General features: G+C 39.5%; 1 protein-coding gene across 2 annotated transcripts in view; it reads right to left on the minus strand.

Moving 5' to 3' along the window:
• ctdp1 (CTD (carboxy-terminal domain, RNA polymerase II, polypeptide A) phosphatase, subunit 1) overlaps positions 1 to 18,636 on the minus strand; it is a 59,259-nt gene continuing 40,623 nt past the window's right edge. For both annotated transcript variants that reach the window (XM_010740970.3, XM_010740971.3), the window contains exon 13: positions 1 to 2,241. In XM_010740970.3, the coding sequence (XP_010739272.3) occupies positions 2,052 to 2,241 (190 nt within the window). In that variant the 3' untranslated portion in view covers positions 1 to 2,051. The remainder of the gene's footprint in view (positions 2,242 to 18,636) is intronic.

Consider the following 18,636-nt stretch of genomic DNA (forward strand, 5'->3'; position numbering starts at 1 on the left):
TTGCGTTACTTAGAAACATCTTTATTTGATCAAAGTATCTTTTTCTCTCGGGGTCAAGTAGGAAATAGACTTTACAAATACTTTACATGTTATGATAAAACCACCATCAACACAAACAAAAAACAGGATGACTGTCACCGTAAAAGGAACATTTTGATATTTTGTCTGGGTAAGTGAAGGCGACATCAGCTCTCCAGTTACTTATTTCTACACCCAAAATGCAGAAGGTCGCTGTGTAGAACTCTTGTTGAGTGAGGCGTGAACAGTCTGTTGGTTTACATCGTCTACACAGACGACAAACATTACCAGTGAATATAAGCAACCTTGGTGCAACATACTGGATATGCTCCATTAGTCGCACTAGGCAACACTGCGTGATGGTGGTTTGAAAAGACGATGGTGAGATGGAAGCGTTTGATCTTCAATACACAGAAATCCTGTAATGTGTGCTGTTAGTAAAGTGCACGCAGCACGGTCATATTTACCAACCAGGCTGGTTGAAAACAAAGAACACCAAAAAGATGAGATGCTGGTGAGTCCTGCTGTCTTTGCTCACTGTTAATAATCATTTGGGCTGACTACAGATGTTTTTTTTATCGTATAAGCATGTTGCCTCACACAGGTCTGTTCACCCAACTTGCTTACCTCTACTGGTATCTAACATGCACATATTATTGTCTCTGAGATTTCTACTGCCACAAATAGAATTTCTGACATTCTCATAATAATAAAAAAAGATGATATTTTTAAATTCAAGTCTCTTTTGAATCAAATCAAAAATCCCAAATTTCAGTTCTTAAGATCACAAATACTACAGCATTATTAAGGGTATCAATTTATGGTTATGTTTAGGCACTGGCAGCACTTGGTTAAGATTAGAGAAAGTTCATGGTCTTGGCTTTGTTTCATCCAGAAAAGTCTGAAGTGGTATTCACCCAGACTACAACCCGTGGCGCTAGTGCCGTAGATAAATGTGCCTAATTTACTCAAAAACATGTTGCCTCTAATTCCAGGTAGTTAAAGGTAGGTTGCTGCTTCAATATCCCATGTTCTGTTCTACTTAATAGATGGAAAACAATACAGAACAACATGATATATCTCGAAAACAAATCACCATCCATTGCTTTGTTCCAGTACCATTGTCCTGGGGTAAAGGCTGAAACCTCAGAGACGTATAACTCAAAAACCTTGGGAACCCCCCCGCCCAAAAAAAACTATCTGCCTAGTTAGATAACACTAAACGTTAAAAGTTGGGTGAACTTTCCCTTTGAGGCAACAGGGCTTCAACAAGATATAAGCTCCAGTGTACATAAGCAGAGGCCTAGCAAGTGTCTGCTCTTCACACGTGTGAACTAGGAGTTCAGTTGGATTCAGTTCACAGTGGTGGTTGCACCAAGACCAAGTGTCTGGTTATATGACAAAGGCTGAGAAGCTGACTTTACCGTCATGTTATGAAAAGTACAAACACCACGAGGAGGAAGAAATGGTTCAAGAAAACACATTCACATGTCTAGATCCGCTGGTTGCATTTATGACCCTAAAAAACTGTTGAGGCCAAAAAAAAAAAAAGAAAAGTTAAACTGGAAGTCCAGAGTAAAATATTTAGCTGCACCCCTTGGCAAACCTATTCCAAACTCTTTGGCATGTACGACCAGCAAAATGTACGGTTTATAATTTCATTTATCTTTTTCTCATCAATATAAAAATTGAAATAGAAAAGAGTAAAACAAAAACAAAAAGTATCAAATTTCATGTCTCCTATGGTTTGTTATCTTACAATAAAATGTTAACATCAAAGTTTTTTTATGCCAAAAAGGCCATATATCAATGCTACAAAAAAATCTAAGCCTTTATTTACACAGCAACAAGTCATTTCTGTACAGGACATTCATTTTTATTACAGCACACACACTCATGGCTCATACATCCTAAGTACACACAGATTCCAAAGCAGAAAAATAGGATTTCTCGTACCACTTCTAGGAGCAACTAGGGCTGATTTTTTTGTTGTTGTTGTCCTTTTCCTGTGAAAAGTCCCTTCATTTTCAATGTCACATAAAGTCATTGAGCTCGGCCTCCAAGGCCGCAGCCATCTCGTCCGCCTCGGAGCTGCTGCCGCCTTCTTCCTCGTTGGAGTCTTTCGAAGACTCGTCAGCAGATTCCTCCGCCACCTCCTTCTTCTCGTCATCCTCGTCCTCCTCCTCGTCTTCCTTGGCTTCATCGTGCTTACGTTTGTGTCCCCTACAGAGATAACAAAAGATTATTTAGAAAGAGAAGTGTAAAGCTTTAACCGGTAAAACTTCTCTGCTCTACTGTTAAACAGTATGAATGTCTGATATAAAATGCCAAAGTGCCACCTGCATTTTTTCTTTGTTACAAGATAGAACAAATCCAGAAATCAAATAATACTAAAGTCACGGACCTTACTTAAATTGCTCTGTTACTATTTTGGTAATTACACTAGAGCTGCTAGAAGCTGGACTTTGTTGAGCAGAGCTAAGCCAGTCTAACTGTTTCCCTGTTTCCAGGCTTTGTGCTAGCTGTAGCTTGGCATACAGACATTTGAGTGGTAGAAACTGTCCCGTCTGAGCCACTTCTAACTGTTCGAACTTCTTGACAAACAGCCTACACCACATCCTCCAACCTGACTCTTTACACTGGCGTCCCACAGGGCTCCATGCTCAGCCCTCTCCTGTACTCCCTTTAGATGAATGACTACAAGGCTACCGACAGCTCCAATGCCATCGGAAAGTTTGCTGATGACACGACCATCATGATAATGAGATGGCCTTCACTTTAATGTCAGCAAAACAAATGAGCTGACAATCTAATCCAGTGGTCTACTTTGTTTTGGATTTTGCTTGCCTCAACATCTTGTTTTGCTGGGGTCACATTTTCTGAATCTCACCATGGAGATGGTGAGTACATAATTGGCACTATTATTAGAATAATTATGAGACAGAGGTTGGAAAATACAAATTCTTCCTTTAAGACATTCATGAACCCTTTTCATATGCGATCAAATGACTGCGGCTCTATCGCCTGCCATTGGCCTTTGCTTTTAATTTTCTGAACCACCCATAAAAACGGTTTCTGAATAAATGCAAGGTAATAAAATGTTTTTTTAGAGACGTTCAGTAGATTGCAAACATCAGCATTTGCCAATTGGCCTTGAATGTTTAGAAATGAAATCTGGAGAACGTTTTCTAGCTAGAAGTGAATCCCGAGATGTAATAAATAAATAGTGTTCAATAGTAAATAACAAAATAAATAAACAAACAATTGAATAATAAAAACAAAACAAGTTGTTTCCGCGGAATAGAAAACATAAAAAGAAAGGGAATAGTTTGCTGTACTGCTTGTTCAGCACAGCATGTTCTCTTGAGAATATCACAAAGCAATTAACTAGGACTGTATCCAATGTGCCCCCTCCCCTCCAAGCTGAAGACATTCACAAAGGACCAACAGAAGCTGCTAGGAGATCTGAAGGCCCTCCAATGTTAAAGAACAAAGCAGTGATACTGTGGTGATGAGGGATATGGAATAATCAGGAAACCAGGGACACAGAGATGGAGGAGACATGAATGCATGGACAGAGACGGGAGAGGGGTAAAGATTACTTGAAAAAGCAAAGAGAATGAGACGAGACAGTAACGCCTTTGGGAGAAAGAAGAAAGTGAATTGGGAAAAGAAAACGCTCATAAAAAATGTAAGCGCAAATGAGGCCCAGGGCGCACTAAAGATCCAAACCACTCTGGAGATGGTAACGTTAAAATCAAGTGATGTGTCTCAATTAACTTCACAATTACAGAAACAAATAGAACCTTCTAATAAAGAAGCCATTTCAAATCAAACAGACCAAAGGCATCCGATTTGCTTTCATGTCATGATTTGCGTATGAGATGCATGTATGAAAATGATCTTACGTCATGTGTGTTTAATGAGGAGTCTGGATGTGGTAAACCTGGCTTAGCATAAAAAATGGAGAAAAAATATATGTCTACCAACTAAAGCTAGTCTAATCATGTGTATCTTTTCTTGTTTAACCTGAAGACAACCAGAGATGTAAAGACAACAAATTATGGGCAAGGAGCAATGTTGCCAATTTTAGTGCTTGTGAACTTTTGGGCTGTCGCTCTTTGGACTGAAAGCAGCTCATTTGAACTTTTGCTTAATATTTCTTTTCATGTATAGTTTAATCAGTGAGCTTTAGAGTTGCTGATATGTATATATATTTATTTTGGTCAAGAGGGAAGCTAGCTTTCTCTCATAGTCTGCAATGTTCTCTGCTATTCTAGATATCGTATCAATCCTCTAATCTCACTCTCACATCTCAAGCAATACCAAAACGTTGCCTTAACGAAATGCAGTCTATAATTGGTACATGATTCAAATCATAAAGTGAAACAAGGAAAAGAACAGTAGGAATCTCAGCAAACATTCACTTTTTTTTACACTAGTCTGTGACACATTTCAAGTCAGTAAAAAGTAGTGAGGTTGCTACGTTTCGCCTAAGGTGAAAACATACATCAATTTTGGAGATGTGTATACTGGAAACTGGAATAAATCTTACCTGTTGCTGCAAACAAGACACTCAAGAGGATTCAAGATGAACCCAAAATATTCAAGGGAGCAAAAAACTAAACAACAAGTGCCTAAAGAATTCTTTGCTACGGCTGCATAAACATGCCATCCTTCTTCCCCCCTCTGTTTTAGCTTCTGCATGAGATCCTCTGCAGAGTGGCTTATTAGCATGATGCCAATGAGGTGTGTAGGGGGGGTTGTATGGTTATTGTGGAGGTCTGACAACAGCTCTGGTGAGAGGGGCCTCTCATTAGACCACACCGCTGTCAGACAGCAGCGCTAACCCCCCCGCCGCCGCAACAGTGGGTCTCTGGTTTGTGTGTTCATTAAAAGGTCATATGCCAGCTAATATCAGCCGAGAGGCTCTGTGACATGTCAGCTACAGTGGACCCCTGTGTGGGAGGGAGATGGTTGTGTTTGTGTTACAACAGCGCGGCTCTGATCCTCCAAATTGACAAGAAGTTTAATTTTCAGAGCCACAACATCAAGGCTCAGTGGTCAGAGGGTAATGAGAGGTTGATGGCAACAATGGCAACAGTGGAGGTTAGAAATTAATGATGATTTATTTGTCAATAATGTGAGAAAACCATGAGTTTTCCTGGTACCTGAGCTGGTTGGCGACACTGTATGAGTCACTGCAGTTGTGTGTGTGTGTGTGTGTGTGATTTTACACCCGCGCCCGCCATCTCTCTCCTCTTTCCAAATATTAACAGTTGAAACAGCGGGCGGTGGCGGGGATGAGTTCCTCCTTAGCTATTTGCTTTGCATCATTACATTCAATCTAAATCTTCGTCTATTAATCCGACCACCCACGGGGACACACTGCATACGCTCCCCATCACGTTCACTCATGTCAGCACCAAAACAGGCTGCAGTTGTAATCCACTTATATTAGATTTTTGCTGGTTTCACGTGTTGTTAAATCGCACTGCTGCAAAGAGAGCTTCCTGTAGTCATCAGCTTCACTTACATTTTAGTTACACTACAGACAAAGACAATATTTTAGTTCTGTACCTGTCAGCGCAGGTGCAAAATCTTTAAATACATGCCTTAACAATCACCAACAACAGGGTAATTCAAAAAGGCACTAGCAGACGAGAAGAAGTAGAAAACACCAATAATTTAAAAGATGATCACAGTGTGTGATACAGTTTGAAAAAAACAAAAACAAATTCTCAGGAAGCGAACAAAAATACACACCGGCATAGATGTTCGCTGTGTGCTTAAGGACGCTGATCGCTACAGCACGTCCCAATGTGACCCGAGGAGGCTAATTGGCCAAACTGATGACCCTCTAGCTTTAATTGGGCACTTTTTCTTTCTAATATTATGAAACAAACAATCACCATCACTACAGCTGCATCTGAATTCTAATTTAATCATTAGCAGCTCACCTTTCCAAAAGACCTGAGAGTTGCGTGGGTTTGAAAAATTTGCTCTTCAAAGCTCTCACTATAGTACAACACCCCAGCCCTCCCTCTTAAGGGAGTGCAGTCCAATTGTTTGTTTTCCAATGTTGCTTCTCAGGAAAAGTCAAGAACTGTGAGAAGGTTAAAAAAAATAGTGAATAGATAAGACTTCCAGCAGCAGGTTTGCTCTGTAATTGAAAGTTCCCATTATTTTCTTTTATACACCAACCGACCACTTCATTAGGTAGACTTGTACAATCCTATGTGATCCAATACAACAACTGGACTGCATTATACTGAAATGAGTTTCTAATATTATGGCCCTCATGTATGTAAATGGGGCGGCCAAAATATTATAAGTACCTTTCAATATAACGCAGTACAGTTTAACACTACTGCAGGTAAGTCAAATGTTAGGACACACTGTCTCATGAAGGTGAATAGGTGGTATGCATGTGTGGTTCCCACCATGTAGCATGGAGAAACTCCTTGTAAATGGTAAATAGACTGTACGGCCTTTCTGACCACTCAAAGTGTTTTTACACTACTTATCTCAGTAGTGGTGGCTGACAATACGACAGTTGCCATGCAGGGTGCTCATCAATTTTAGGAGATAACCATTCATCCACATTGACACACCGATGTCGAAGCCTTCAGGAGCAATTTGGGTTTCCCAAAACAAACAAGGACACTTCCACATGCCGATCATCTGATTAGTTCTGATTGGTTAGTTCAGCTCTACCTCCTGAGCCCCCTCAAGACTATTGGAAAAAAAATTCCAGGTGACAACCTAATGAAGCTGATTGAGAGAATACCAAGAATGTGCTAAGCTGTCATCAATCTTATGAAACATTTTGGTTAAGTTAAGTTGAAGATGTGGCTGTGAAGGACAATCTAATATCACAACTTCAGGGGCCAGTTGCCAACAATGCACTTTGGAGTGTTAGAACATAGTTATATTTTTCACTGAGGGAAGTTTTATAATACAGGAAGAATGGCTTGAATAAAAGAATAAAATAAATTCGAATTTAGCCAAGAGTGAGGCTGGCCCTAAGCCCTGAGAGAGCACTTAAAATCAAGCTCCCGCTGATGATGCAAGAGGCAAGGCGTGTTTGAACTGTTGGGTAGTAATCATCAGGCATTCTACAGTAGATATTCATACAACTATTGGGGTCTTGGTTTCAAGATCCTAACACTGTCTGTCTGCTGTTTGGTTTATTGGTTTCTCCAGATGGTTTTCGAAATAAAATTCTGGAACAAAGTTCAGTTGTGGGAAATGTTATTAGGATGCAAAACATAATAACATTTCCATTATTACAGACACAGATGCTGAGGTCATTACTTTGAAATGTTATTATCTGTGTGTACTATGGGAGTATGATTGCATTAAGGGTGTCAAGAGGACATGGTGAACAAATAGCCTGCAGCTACACCTGCTTCACCACATCAGCACATTAGAGAAACATTTGAGATACAAAATGAATAACACAAGTCAGGAACAATGCATCTGTACTTAGTTGATATACACTTCTATGAGACTGTTTCTTTAAGGCTGCCCAAGGGAGAACTCAGAGGAGCCAAGTTTAGGAAAAGATTTTACAGAACGGGCTAGACTACAGTTTAATCTTGTGATGGAGAGTGGCTATTGCAGTCTGATAAAGAAGTAAGCCCTCACTGAAGTCCCAGGCTGCAAACTCTATCCAAGAGAAAAATGAGGAGTGGAGGAATCCCTGTAAAAAGGTGGAGACTTTAAATGCCTCTGACAATTCTGCTTACAGCAAGAAGGAAGGGTTGAGGGAAAGAGGGAGTGAAAAGGTAAATGGAGGAAATTAGGTGTGAAGGAGGAAACAGAGCATGGAACGCAGTGCAGTGAGGAACTAACTAAATAATGAACTGCACTTTTAGGAAGCAGATCAAATATATTTGGTTTCGTATAAACATTTCTCCGGTGTAGGACGATTAACATCTACAGATCTCACCCTAACTGATCTTTATTAAATAATGATCCAAATAACTGACCACTACTAAGATAAATGAAGCATCCTTCCACAGTCCTCAGTTGTTTTCTATCTATTTGTGTCAATTAGTTCCAATAGCAGCTATTATTTCTGTATTCTCCAGCTCCAAATGAGTTGCAGACTCGGTCTTTACTGTTAGTGAGTAATTGCTTTGGAAAAAGTAGCCTAACAAGGGCCGAAAGGATACAACTCAGCCATGCTTGTCACCTCAGTCCCATACCATATTGTTCCCATACCCCTCGTATCATTTATAGCAGATGTGTTAAATGCAGATGGTGAGATATATTCACTAGCATCCCTCATGATTTCAACAGCTCCATATGCAGCGAGCTGATAAGCAGCGCAGCGTAACGATTGTTTTTATGCAGACATTATCTTTGCCTGCCCCCTCATTATATCATCTTACTATGAAAACTGACAAACGGGAAGACAAAAGCGCCGAGCGCAGCAGCTAGGGAGGGGAGGGTTTTTTAACGTGGGACGTGTCAGTTTTGTTTAACCGTGTTTCAAAAATAATTTGACTTTCAACTGTGTTTCAAATGCATGACAGCGCAACAACAAGGTCTCAAACATAGACCAAGTCATTTTTGATGCAAAATGCTTCTAGGTTAGGTTGTCAGACCAAAAGAGGAAAGAGTTATTAACCACCCAGACAAATTTTAATGATTAAACATGGACAAGTTTATGAAATTAGGTGTCAAAATTGGGTAGAAATGAGAGGTATTCTCAGCTCCAGGTTAGTAGTCACTAACATTGTCTGTCTGCTGTTTGGTGCTGGGCATGAGGTGTTCATTTTTTTTGTTTTTATCATATCTATCCCTTGCAACTTTAATGATTATGGCTATTTTTCATACGAGGATTGAAGTCTTGTGGCTTGTATTTAATGCAATGGTGGAAACTTTATAGTCTACAAATGGCATTCTGTTTTTTGGCACAAAGTGTGTGCTGCAGTGAGTTGTAATATGGTTGTCTTACAAAGACCAAAAAATGTGTGTAGGTTACCTAGAGATTTGGTTTTTGCCTTCATTGTGGCCTTGACAATAAAACTATAAACAGCGAATGTAAAATGTATTTCAATGTATTGTATATAATACTTAATATGATACTTGCTGTATCACAGATAAAACAGTCAACATTAAAGTAAACTAAAGTGACAGTTTCACTAGACCACATCTCCCCAGTCACCCACGTCTGCATCAAACCAACCCCATCTCTGGCTCTGCCACTGGCAGCAGAATCAGATGAAAGCCCCCAGGCGTGCTTTCTAATAAGTTACTTCTTTCCTCTGTCTGCTTACTGGCAGCACCAGTTTTGACAAGGCTATAGGGATCTTTTCACAGGGACTCAAGATGGATTTGGACTCAGAACTCTGAACCCTGCAGCTGGTTCAAAGAGTACAGAGGGGAAAAAAAGTGTCTCGTTACATTTTATGGATTGACAGAGGTAGGATATTTGTTAAAGACACTTCCCCCATGAAGGAGAGACTTGGGCCAATGTGCCAACAAAATGTCCAACTGTCTTTGAGTAAAGGCAGAAAACTTTTTTTTTGTTTTTGTTTTTATCTTTTTTCTGTTTGGACCAGTTCCAATTCTGCTAATTCATTCATAAGCTTGGGGTATTCCTGCTCATAAAATATTAAAGATGAGATTTTACTTTGGGGTTTTCTGTCTCAATGCTCTACCAGAGCTATGTAAACAACCCGTTTACTCCTGGCTGTCTGCTTTAACTCTCATATCTACCAAATATTAAAGCTTACTCAAGCAAGCCAACAATGACAGGTGACACCTGCGAGCTACAGTAGGCTGAGGAATGAAATTCAAAATAGGAGAGCGAAAAGAAATTGAACCCGAAGCTCTGAAAGCTTGGAGAAATTTTCTGCACGAGTGCCCTTGATGGCAAAAGGAAAAGTCTTACTCAGGCTGTGTGAATGTCACACAAAATAATCAATGCGTATCAACAGTAACAGCACGCTTCACTTGATTCATATGTTTGTTCTTTCATTGGGGAAGTGACTTGGTACTCCTATGTTCAGTCCAGTCACTTGGAAAAGCTCAAAGTTAATAGTTAATCCATGTAAAGGCGAGGTGTCAAGAACCCAGTCACCAAAACATTATGTTGGAAGGACTTTGTGTGACTGGAATATTTAAAAGGGCACCCCAGTGATTTAGTTCTGCACTTTAAAAATGCTGGGCGAATTAAAAATGACACATTTAGGAAACAAGCGTTAAATTGAAGCAGCTCAGCTTAAGATATTCTTTTGGTCTCAAAGTCCCAAAACATTGAATTCAACATTTCTAACTTCCTTTCCTACTAACTTTTTTTTAATTCTTACAAAAAACAACTTTTGAAGATGATTTGTTGTGCTATTGGTCAGGTGCTTGTCTGTTACCTCTGCACAGACCAGAACTGTTTCCGGTACTGTCCCTTAGCCCCAGATTTGTATTTATCCAGCAGAAATGACAATAGTATCGAAAGCAAATACTTGTATTTTCCAAACTGTCTATTATTTCTAGAGTGTTGGGTGTGAGCAAATGTACTGAAATGGGGATGATCAGACTCCATCATCAACTGTACTATATCAACATGAGCATGAGTGAAAAATGTTTCTTTAAAAACTTGAAATGTATTGAGAGCATTGGCTGAGACCCCATCAGCTCATACAAGGGGTTTGAGGTAATTATGATGTTGATTTATAGCTTTAATAAAATGATCTCTTCCACTTTGTCTGAAGCAGGACACCTGCTGTGGCATAAAGCCCAGATGGATGTTGTTTGATGGGACATCAAACTGAACTTTAAACATCTCATTCAAGAAGAAAAATGGTAGTGGTCTAGAGATGCCAAAATAAATGATCTTGAATGAGGTTTACCTGACTGAGGCTACTTAAGATAAGGTGCACTGTGCTATGAACACTGACAAATATAATATCAGCATTCAAATAAAATGAAATCATGGTTCAGGTTTAAATGTTTTTTTTTAACCCTAACATGGAGGTTTTACAACAAAGCTACAGAACAGCCTTTAAACCATGACTACTTTGTTACTCCCACCTTCCCACCGCCTATGTTCTCCTCATCAGTCCATGCAGTGGGTGGAGAGCACTGAGCAGTGTCTGAGCTCAAAGCATTTCCTCCCAAGCCGTCTAATTGCCCCCACCATGACGAGGTGGCTCCTAATGAGGTACTCTTCTCTTCACACATCCATTGTTGGCAGCTGTCCACTGACGAATGCTGAGCCCTACGCAGAGACCACACTGGCCGTGGTTTAAGCTTGGAAGCCTATATTTTTTTATTAAGTTGTGAAAAAAGGTTTGAGATTTTGAATTTCAATACTTGATATTGATGTGAGTCTTTTTTGATTATATTAGCTTCTTTTGGCTGGTCCAAGGAAAAAAAGAAAATCAGACAAAAGTACTGCTGTACCGCAGCTTACTCGATTTTGAACCCTCCAACTCTCCATCCTTTAAAAGGTCAGACAGCTTGCTATTAGATCAGTAGTTTAAATTCACAGGTTGAAGTTCAACATATTTGAACTCTCCCTATCCATTCAGGTCAGTCAAAAGCCTTTTGGATAACGCCTTCAGGAAAATAAACCAAGCCCAGTTTCCTTGGACATCACACTTGTAGATAAAAATGTGGGGCGCGTTTCTGGATTTTTCTTGATTAAAATAAAAGATAAAAAAGTAAAAACGTGCTCTTGCGGTTACTCTTTCCACATACCTACAGTACATCTGAAAGTCGCTGGTTCTCTGAAAATGCTGAAAATTATTCTGGGTAAAGTGTCAATCATGATTTAACAGTAGAAGTATGTGAGTGAGGCTGACGGAAAGAGCAAAGACGACAAAAATAAATTCAACATTTTCTCACAAAATAACCCTTTATATGCACTGTACATGCACCTGGTAAAACCTCCCAGTAAAAGAGATAAAGGTTTGTGATTTAAGTTAAATATAAAATCTATGGAAGATCCTCACAAGCATAGCAAAAGCTCCTTTTGCTCATGCAGAAAAACATACTGTATAAACTTTGATATGTGTGTATGGGTAGTGATAAACAATAGCTATTAGCAGGCCAGCCTTCCCCCTGAGATGCATCTCTTTGCTTCATAGTGAGATCAATCCGAATCCAAGAGCATAAATAGAAAAACTGCTTGCATCACCAGCTTGGAGCCACGAGCGGAGTGGAAAAAAATGAAAAACTGGGTCAGATTACTTGCAGTTTGCTTTTCCTACTTACGTATTCATCCTTCCTCCCCGCTTCATATATGTGAAAAGCCTGAGTAAGCATTGCTATTCCTCGCAACCTAACCTCTCTCTCTCTCGCGTTGCTGGGCTGTGTTTATTGGGTACAGGGAGCACGGGGGATCACTGTGCTGTTTTCTTCGCTCTGCTCCACTGAGAAACACGTACTGCCGGGTTTCAGCGTAACCTGTGTTACATTCATAATCCTCCCTTCCTGCACGTGGCATCTTTCAAAGCACCTTTGGGATTCAGGTGTCGGGTTTCATTGTCAGACAGACAAGACAGCTGGGTGTTACTTGACAAAATATCCCGTGGGCCAGATTGATGGATCTGATCGACTCCATGAGGCGAGACAAGGCTTTCAAATTATCCCCTCACAGCACATTCACGCAGTGATGTAAATGCACACTTGATGGCTTTTAGTTTCCGTATTCCACGCCACTGAGAAAACCAGTAAAGACGACAATCACTGTCAAATACTGACTGACTCGGCTATGCAATGGAGCACTAATATTGTCAGCTTCAATGGGCTGTCACGTATATGTTGTTATTTTATGTGACTAACATATTTAGGTACTGTCAGGAAAACACAACATCAGAGGAAGAAACAACAACTGAAGAGCACAAGGAGCAGTATTTTCAGTGTGTACCAATATATAACTATAGCTCCAAATGTCCATTTAAGAAAATGTATGGTCATTTATCCAACTATATAAGGACCAATGGACTTCCTTTAAGAATATCTACTGTACAGTCTCTTCTAATTTCATTTAATGCATCTTCAAATGAACGTAGGTGATATATCATGTCACTAATAAGGTTCGTACTACTACAGGAAACCTTATGCTCAGCATTAAGGGATTTAGGTTCGCTAACACCAATTCTATGATGCATGAATTGACACCCAACTGCCCAACTAGTCTTATCTATAATTGCCTTATTGTAAGTAATTATTCATAATTTGAAAGATAATATTTATTATTCTCATTACATTATCTGTGGGCCACATGAAGTGCTCCTCCATTGGAGCAGTTGGGAATTAAGTGTTTTGCTCCAGGGCATCTCAGTGGAGGTAATGAGGGAGGCTTAATTCCTTTCATAAAAAACAAATTGCAAATACTTGAACCCTAGTCCCCACCTGTCAACAGCTGCAATGCGACCCCTCCATTATTTACAAAAAAAATCCTCAGCTATCAACACATTGAAATGAAAACAACACCATTAATCCTACAAATTATACTAAGGCTATGACTCTGCATTCAGCATTCTGAGATTTATTTCAAAATACATTAAATATGTTGGAAAATAGTCGCTGAAAACATGAAAAGAACGATATATTACTGAAATGTGGAGTTAGAGATTAAAACAGTTTTTCACCAGTTTTCAGTCCTGGATTTTGTGGGCCGTCCTTAAAGGGTGGCTCGATGACACGCTGAGGCCAACCTGACCTAACCTTATAAACTTGTCGATAAAATTTCACTTTCTTTTTTGGTCTGACAAACTCCAAACACATATTTATTCTTACTGACTATGATATAGGCCATGGAGATGTATTGGCATGGCTTTGATAGGAACATATAGGAAAAAGCTGCTGCAGCACAGTTACGAGTTTCTACCATTCAGCACCCGACAGTACGATCCGGTAACAATAAATGTCTATTGAAAGCACTGTGCACATCCTCTCACATCTTACCTCCACAACTAATCTGACAGCTGACCTTATAGTGACTCCAGCACTCTTACTCACCTTTCCTGCAGCAGTTTGTCTAGAGTTGAGTTTGAATAGAAACCACAAGCAGCATACATGTAGCAGAAGCAGGGTTCATGCAGGAATCCTGAGGTAAAATTTAATACCATTTAATACCTTTTAAATATGTTTTTAAAACCTCAACACAACTAGTCATATAGCAAAAACAGGATCAATAAATGAGTCACACGCACGCTGTAAACAATACCACTGGCTGTGTGACGATGTGCCAATAAAAACATCATATACCATTGATCTCATAAATGGCCTCTGTGAACTCTAAATGATGGAAATAGCAACAGACTCTAATGCATGAAGAACACAGAACAATCCTGAGTCTACTGCTGTGCGCTATGGAAAATCGGTCTACTGTACAGTCTATGTAATAAATTCTGGCGAACTTTAAAAAAAAATCACGTGCTATTCTTTAAAAAAAATAAAAACCTTGCAATCAGACATTTAATACTTTTTGAGGCCTTTATTTTTACTAAGTTGATTTACTACCTTTTTAGACTTTAATACCCCGCGGATACCCTGAGAAGGAAACAGAGGTTCTGTTCACTGCGCTGCCCAAGAGTTTTTCGCATCTGACAAATCACATAATCACAGAGGACGGTCTAACGGAAGCAACTCTGACTGCGTGTCAGACTGGAAATTTTTTTCCAGTGACAAGCTAAATTCAATTAGTCTGTTTGTTTCACTCTCAACCTGGAAGTCAGACCGACATAAATTCCAGCTATAATGGTAGACATTTAATGAATCTGCAGCAAGCAATCACCGCGCCCTGCAGCAGAGGACAGGATGGAGAAGAAGGCTCTCACTTCTAAAAAGTCTATCTATGAGCTGAAGACAACAGCTTCCATCAATGTTAACAGAATCATTTGGACGTACCGGAGAGATACAGTACCATAGAGCAGTCGATCCTTAAAAACAATTACCCACAACAGGACCCTCGGGTGCAGACGTTCTAATTGGAAAGCTCATGGACTCTTAACTTACAATAGAGGCACGAAGATAACAGCCTTATTTTCCCATTTACACCCCCCTCAAGCATTCCCAAACATCAGCTATTCAAATGTAATGAACATCATGGTGATCCTCAGTGTTTAGGAGCTATTGCTTTACATTTAACCGTGTTAACAAGGTTCATGCGCTGCATGCCCAAACACCGATCTGAAAGAACTGACAGCAGAGCTGCAATGATCAGATATTGAGCTAGCAACTAAATATTAAATGAATGCAACTATAATCGATTGAGGCTTTGGGTAAGAGCATGTTTTATAATTTTCGGATATTTTATGGATCAAACGACTAATGACCGACAGATAAATTAAAAAATTACACTGATCATCTATATTTAACAGAAAGAAATGTGCAGTGCAGCTTCAGAAATCCGATTCTTGACTTTCCCCTCGCATATTAAAAATAAAAATAAATTTAGACTGTATTGAAAGTTTGGGAAAACTTCATTCAAAACTCAAAGACACATGCCACAACTAAAAACATCATCCCATTGTCTTTAATTCTTAGTCTGCCCACGCTCGTCCTCATGACATGAATCTCAGTTGCTTGTCTTTGTATTCAGTAAAACCAGACCAAAAAAGCAAAAAAAAACAAAACAGCTGCATGTATGTAAACTGTAAATAAGAGTAACAATAATGTGTTCGCACTACTACAAGCGCACGCACTTTTTTCAGTTCTGTGTCGTGCTAGCCCCAACAACCTCCACCAAGAAGATAATGCAGCCTTTATTTAGCCTCAGAGACAAAACTCTGATTAAAAATACAGTTTAAAAACTACCATGAATAAAGACATTCTTTATTCTTTGGGGCTGACTTATTCACTCTGGATTCGTGTCTGTTGTGTTAAGGCCAAAACACATTCGGGCAGAGAGGAAAGCAGTCAAAGAAGGCACAGAAAAGATGCATATCAGTTGTGCATCTCAGCCAACAGCTCCAATATTAACTTGCAGAAAGCCCTGGCTGTTTATCTGCATGCACTGTTCATTTAAAATGGAGCAGTCACTGTGGGAAGAAGGTTTTACTGGCCTTTACAAAATTGCATCTCTTACTCATTTGTCACAGAATACATAAGACTGGATGTGTAGGCTGTTGCACATTTTACCCAATAATTCTGATAAAAACAAAACAAAAACAAACACCTCAAAGAAAGCCAAAAAAGTGGAATATTTAGGACATTAGAATTTATTTAAGCTTTCATACTGTAGATAAATGCTATACTGCTTATTCTATAATGCCCACAAATAACCTAAGCAAGATGGGAATAATGAAGACCAGCAATAATTATATAACCGGCTCTGTGAAGGAATTGAGATTTCACACTGAATGATTAAAAACAGAAGAACAAGGACAGACGTTTCATAAGAACATGTAGTCCATATACAAGGCTTTCTGTTAATCCCCAGGATAAAGGCAAAGTGCCAGACTAGATAGCCAGCTCCGCACAGAACTATAGCCTGAAGAATAAAGAAGTACTGGGGTGGGAGAAAAGAGCAAGACAAGACAGAGACAGAGAGTGAGAGGAAGAGAAGTGAGAGAATCCAATTCACAGTACAAGCCAAGATGGGCTGTATTTTTGTTTTTTTTCCGTTCGTCTCGGTCAAAGCACACACGGAACAAAAGGTGGTAAATGCTGATGAGACCAACCAGCCCGACAGTGTTTCAGCTCGTGTTGTTTGGTGAGGAGGAAGATGAGCTTAGAGATTTAGATAATCAGGTTTTTCAGTGATTCTACATTTCTTTTTTTTACTCCAAAACGACGGCATATTAAGCGTTTTAAGATCAAGGTGACATGTGATAAGATAATCATACTTTATGAATGTTTACTCATAGATGTGGAGTGAAAAAATGTTATGTGAGCATGCCACTACCAAGGCTGAGGTGTTTTCAAAAACGCACGGCAGCTGTAAACACCAGGAATACCAGCACCAGCAGTCATGGTATGTGTGCGTAAAGGTGTACATTTATACATTTTTCAAACAATAAAACACACTGAATGCGGAAAGCTCATTTAATCTTATTTTTCTAAGTACCACTTATGTTCAGGCCACAACAAAAATCAACTGAAGTCGTGTTGGCTGAGCCGTGAGGGGGCAGTTGCATTGCAATTTGATGAGGTGATGTCAAGAATGGTAATTTACTGCAACTGCACACACTGTTTACTGAGAAAAAGTTGACACTGGAGAACTTCCACGGTGTGAAAGCATCTATTATTTAATTAAGGGAAATTTGAGTTCTGGTGGGTGGTCAGCGTTCATTGCAAACAAACAAGCCATCGCTGGCAGACAGTTTACAGTAAGACACAGGGAGTGGGCATCAATACAGTGATATAGGTTCACAATGTGTACTAACATTTCGTTTTATGGGATCAAAACAGCATTTAGATATAGTAAACTGTAGAGTAGGCAAGTGTTATATCATTTTGAAACACCACCTGAACACTGTGTGTCTATCAGAGGTAGAGAAACACATTTCAGCAAACTGACTGAGTAAAACATCAATTTCAGACGTACCAGATTGACTTCTAATTAACATTTAGACCCTTTTTGCATAATTCCATGCAAGTGTAATGAAAGCACTGAAGACAAAACTGCCCCGTGGAACTGATGGTAGTACTGTAATATCTCTATCATTAGCTTGAAAGGGGCTTTGAATTCACTTTTATAACACAGCTCATTATACTGCTGATTATGCCTGAGTGGATATATATATACTGGCCCTGTATGAATTACAAAAAACTGAGAAAGAATCAGCCTTTGCAACAAGCGTAAGGGTTGCAACAATACAACATATACATATACATGTAAATGTTATGTACATTTGTTTTAGTGTCTTAATATGATGAATGCTCTCTCAGCATCAGAGGCCTCTACATTATTGCTTAAGCCAACTGGCTATAAAGCGTGACACCCACATCAAGGCCGTAAACCTTCTCCATTAAAGAGATTGACGCAGCTTCATTAAAACTCAACTTTCTGCTATAATTGGACATCTTCTGTGTTTCTTCCGATTGCCAATGCGAACGCCTGGCTAACAGACCAATCAAGTAAGCCAACATCGTCTTCATTCTTCAGCAAAGAACAGGCTTTGAGAAAGCGTGTCAGCTGTCTCCGTGAAACTAACAAGCTGCTGTCAATTGACCAAGTTAACACTGTCAGGTACTAACCGCCACCAAAGCAGACTGGCTTCCATAATAGCTACATCTAACACTGGCCTGCCCCAAACGCTGAATATTTAAGTAGGGCACCATGAATCATGTCAGGCCAAACAACATCTCTGTGACCCATGGGACCCCCATGTCAATGGATCAATGATGTTAATGGATGGATAAGATCGGCAACGGTAACAGCTTTCTAAAAAAATCATTATGCTGCTAATGTATGATATGATGGTAAAAATGTAAATGAACGACAGTAGGATGGTGGCGATATGAATGTTATGAGATAGGTAACTTCATGTTTTATGGAGTGTAGCCGGTAAATTATTCTATTCCACCCTGAGATCCTGTAGATTTACCTAATTTGATCAGAAATAACTCTGGATCCACATGTAGAGAATACATAAATGCTGTGCAAACTGTCCCTTGTACGGAAAACAAGACAAAGTTCTGTCCGGCATT

The sequence above is a fragment of the Larimichthys crocea genome, chromosome XIII, assembly GCF_000972845.2.
Source record: "Larimichthys crocea isolate SSNF chromosome XIII, L_crocea_2.0, whole genome shotgun sequence".
Classification (NCBI taxonomy): Eukaryota; Metazoa; Chordata; class Actinopteri; family Sciaenidae; genus Larimichthys; species Larimichthys crocea.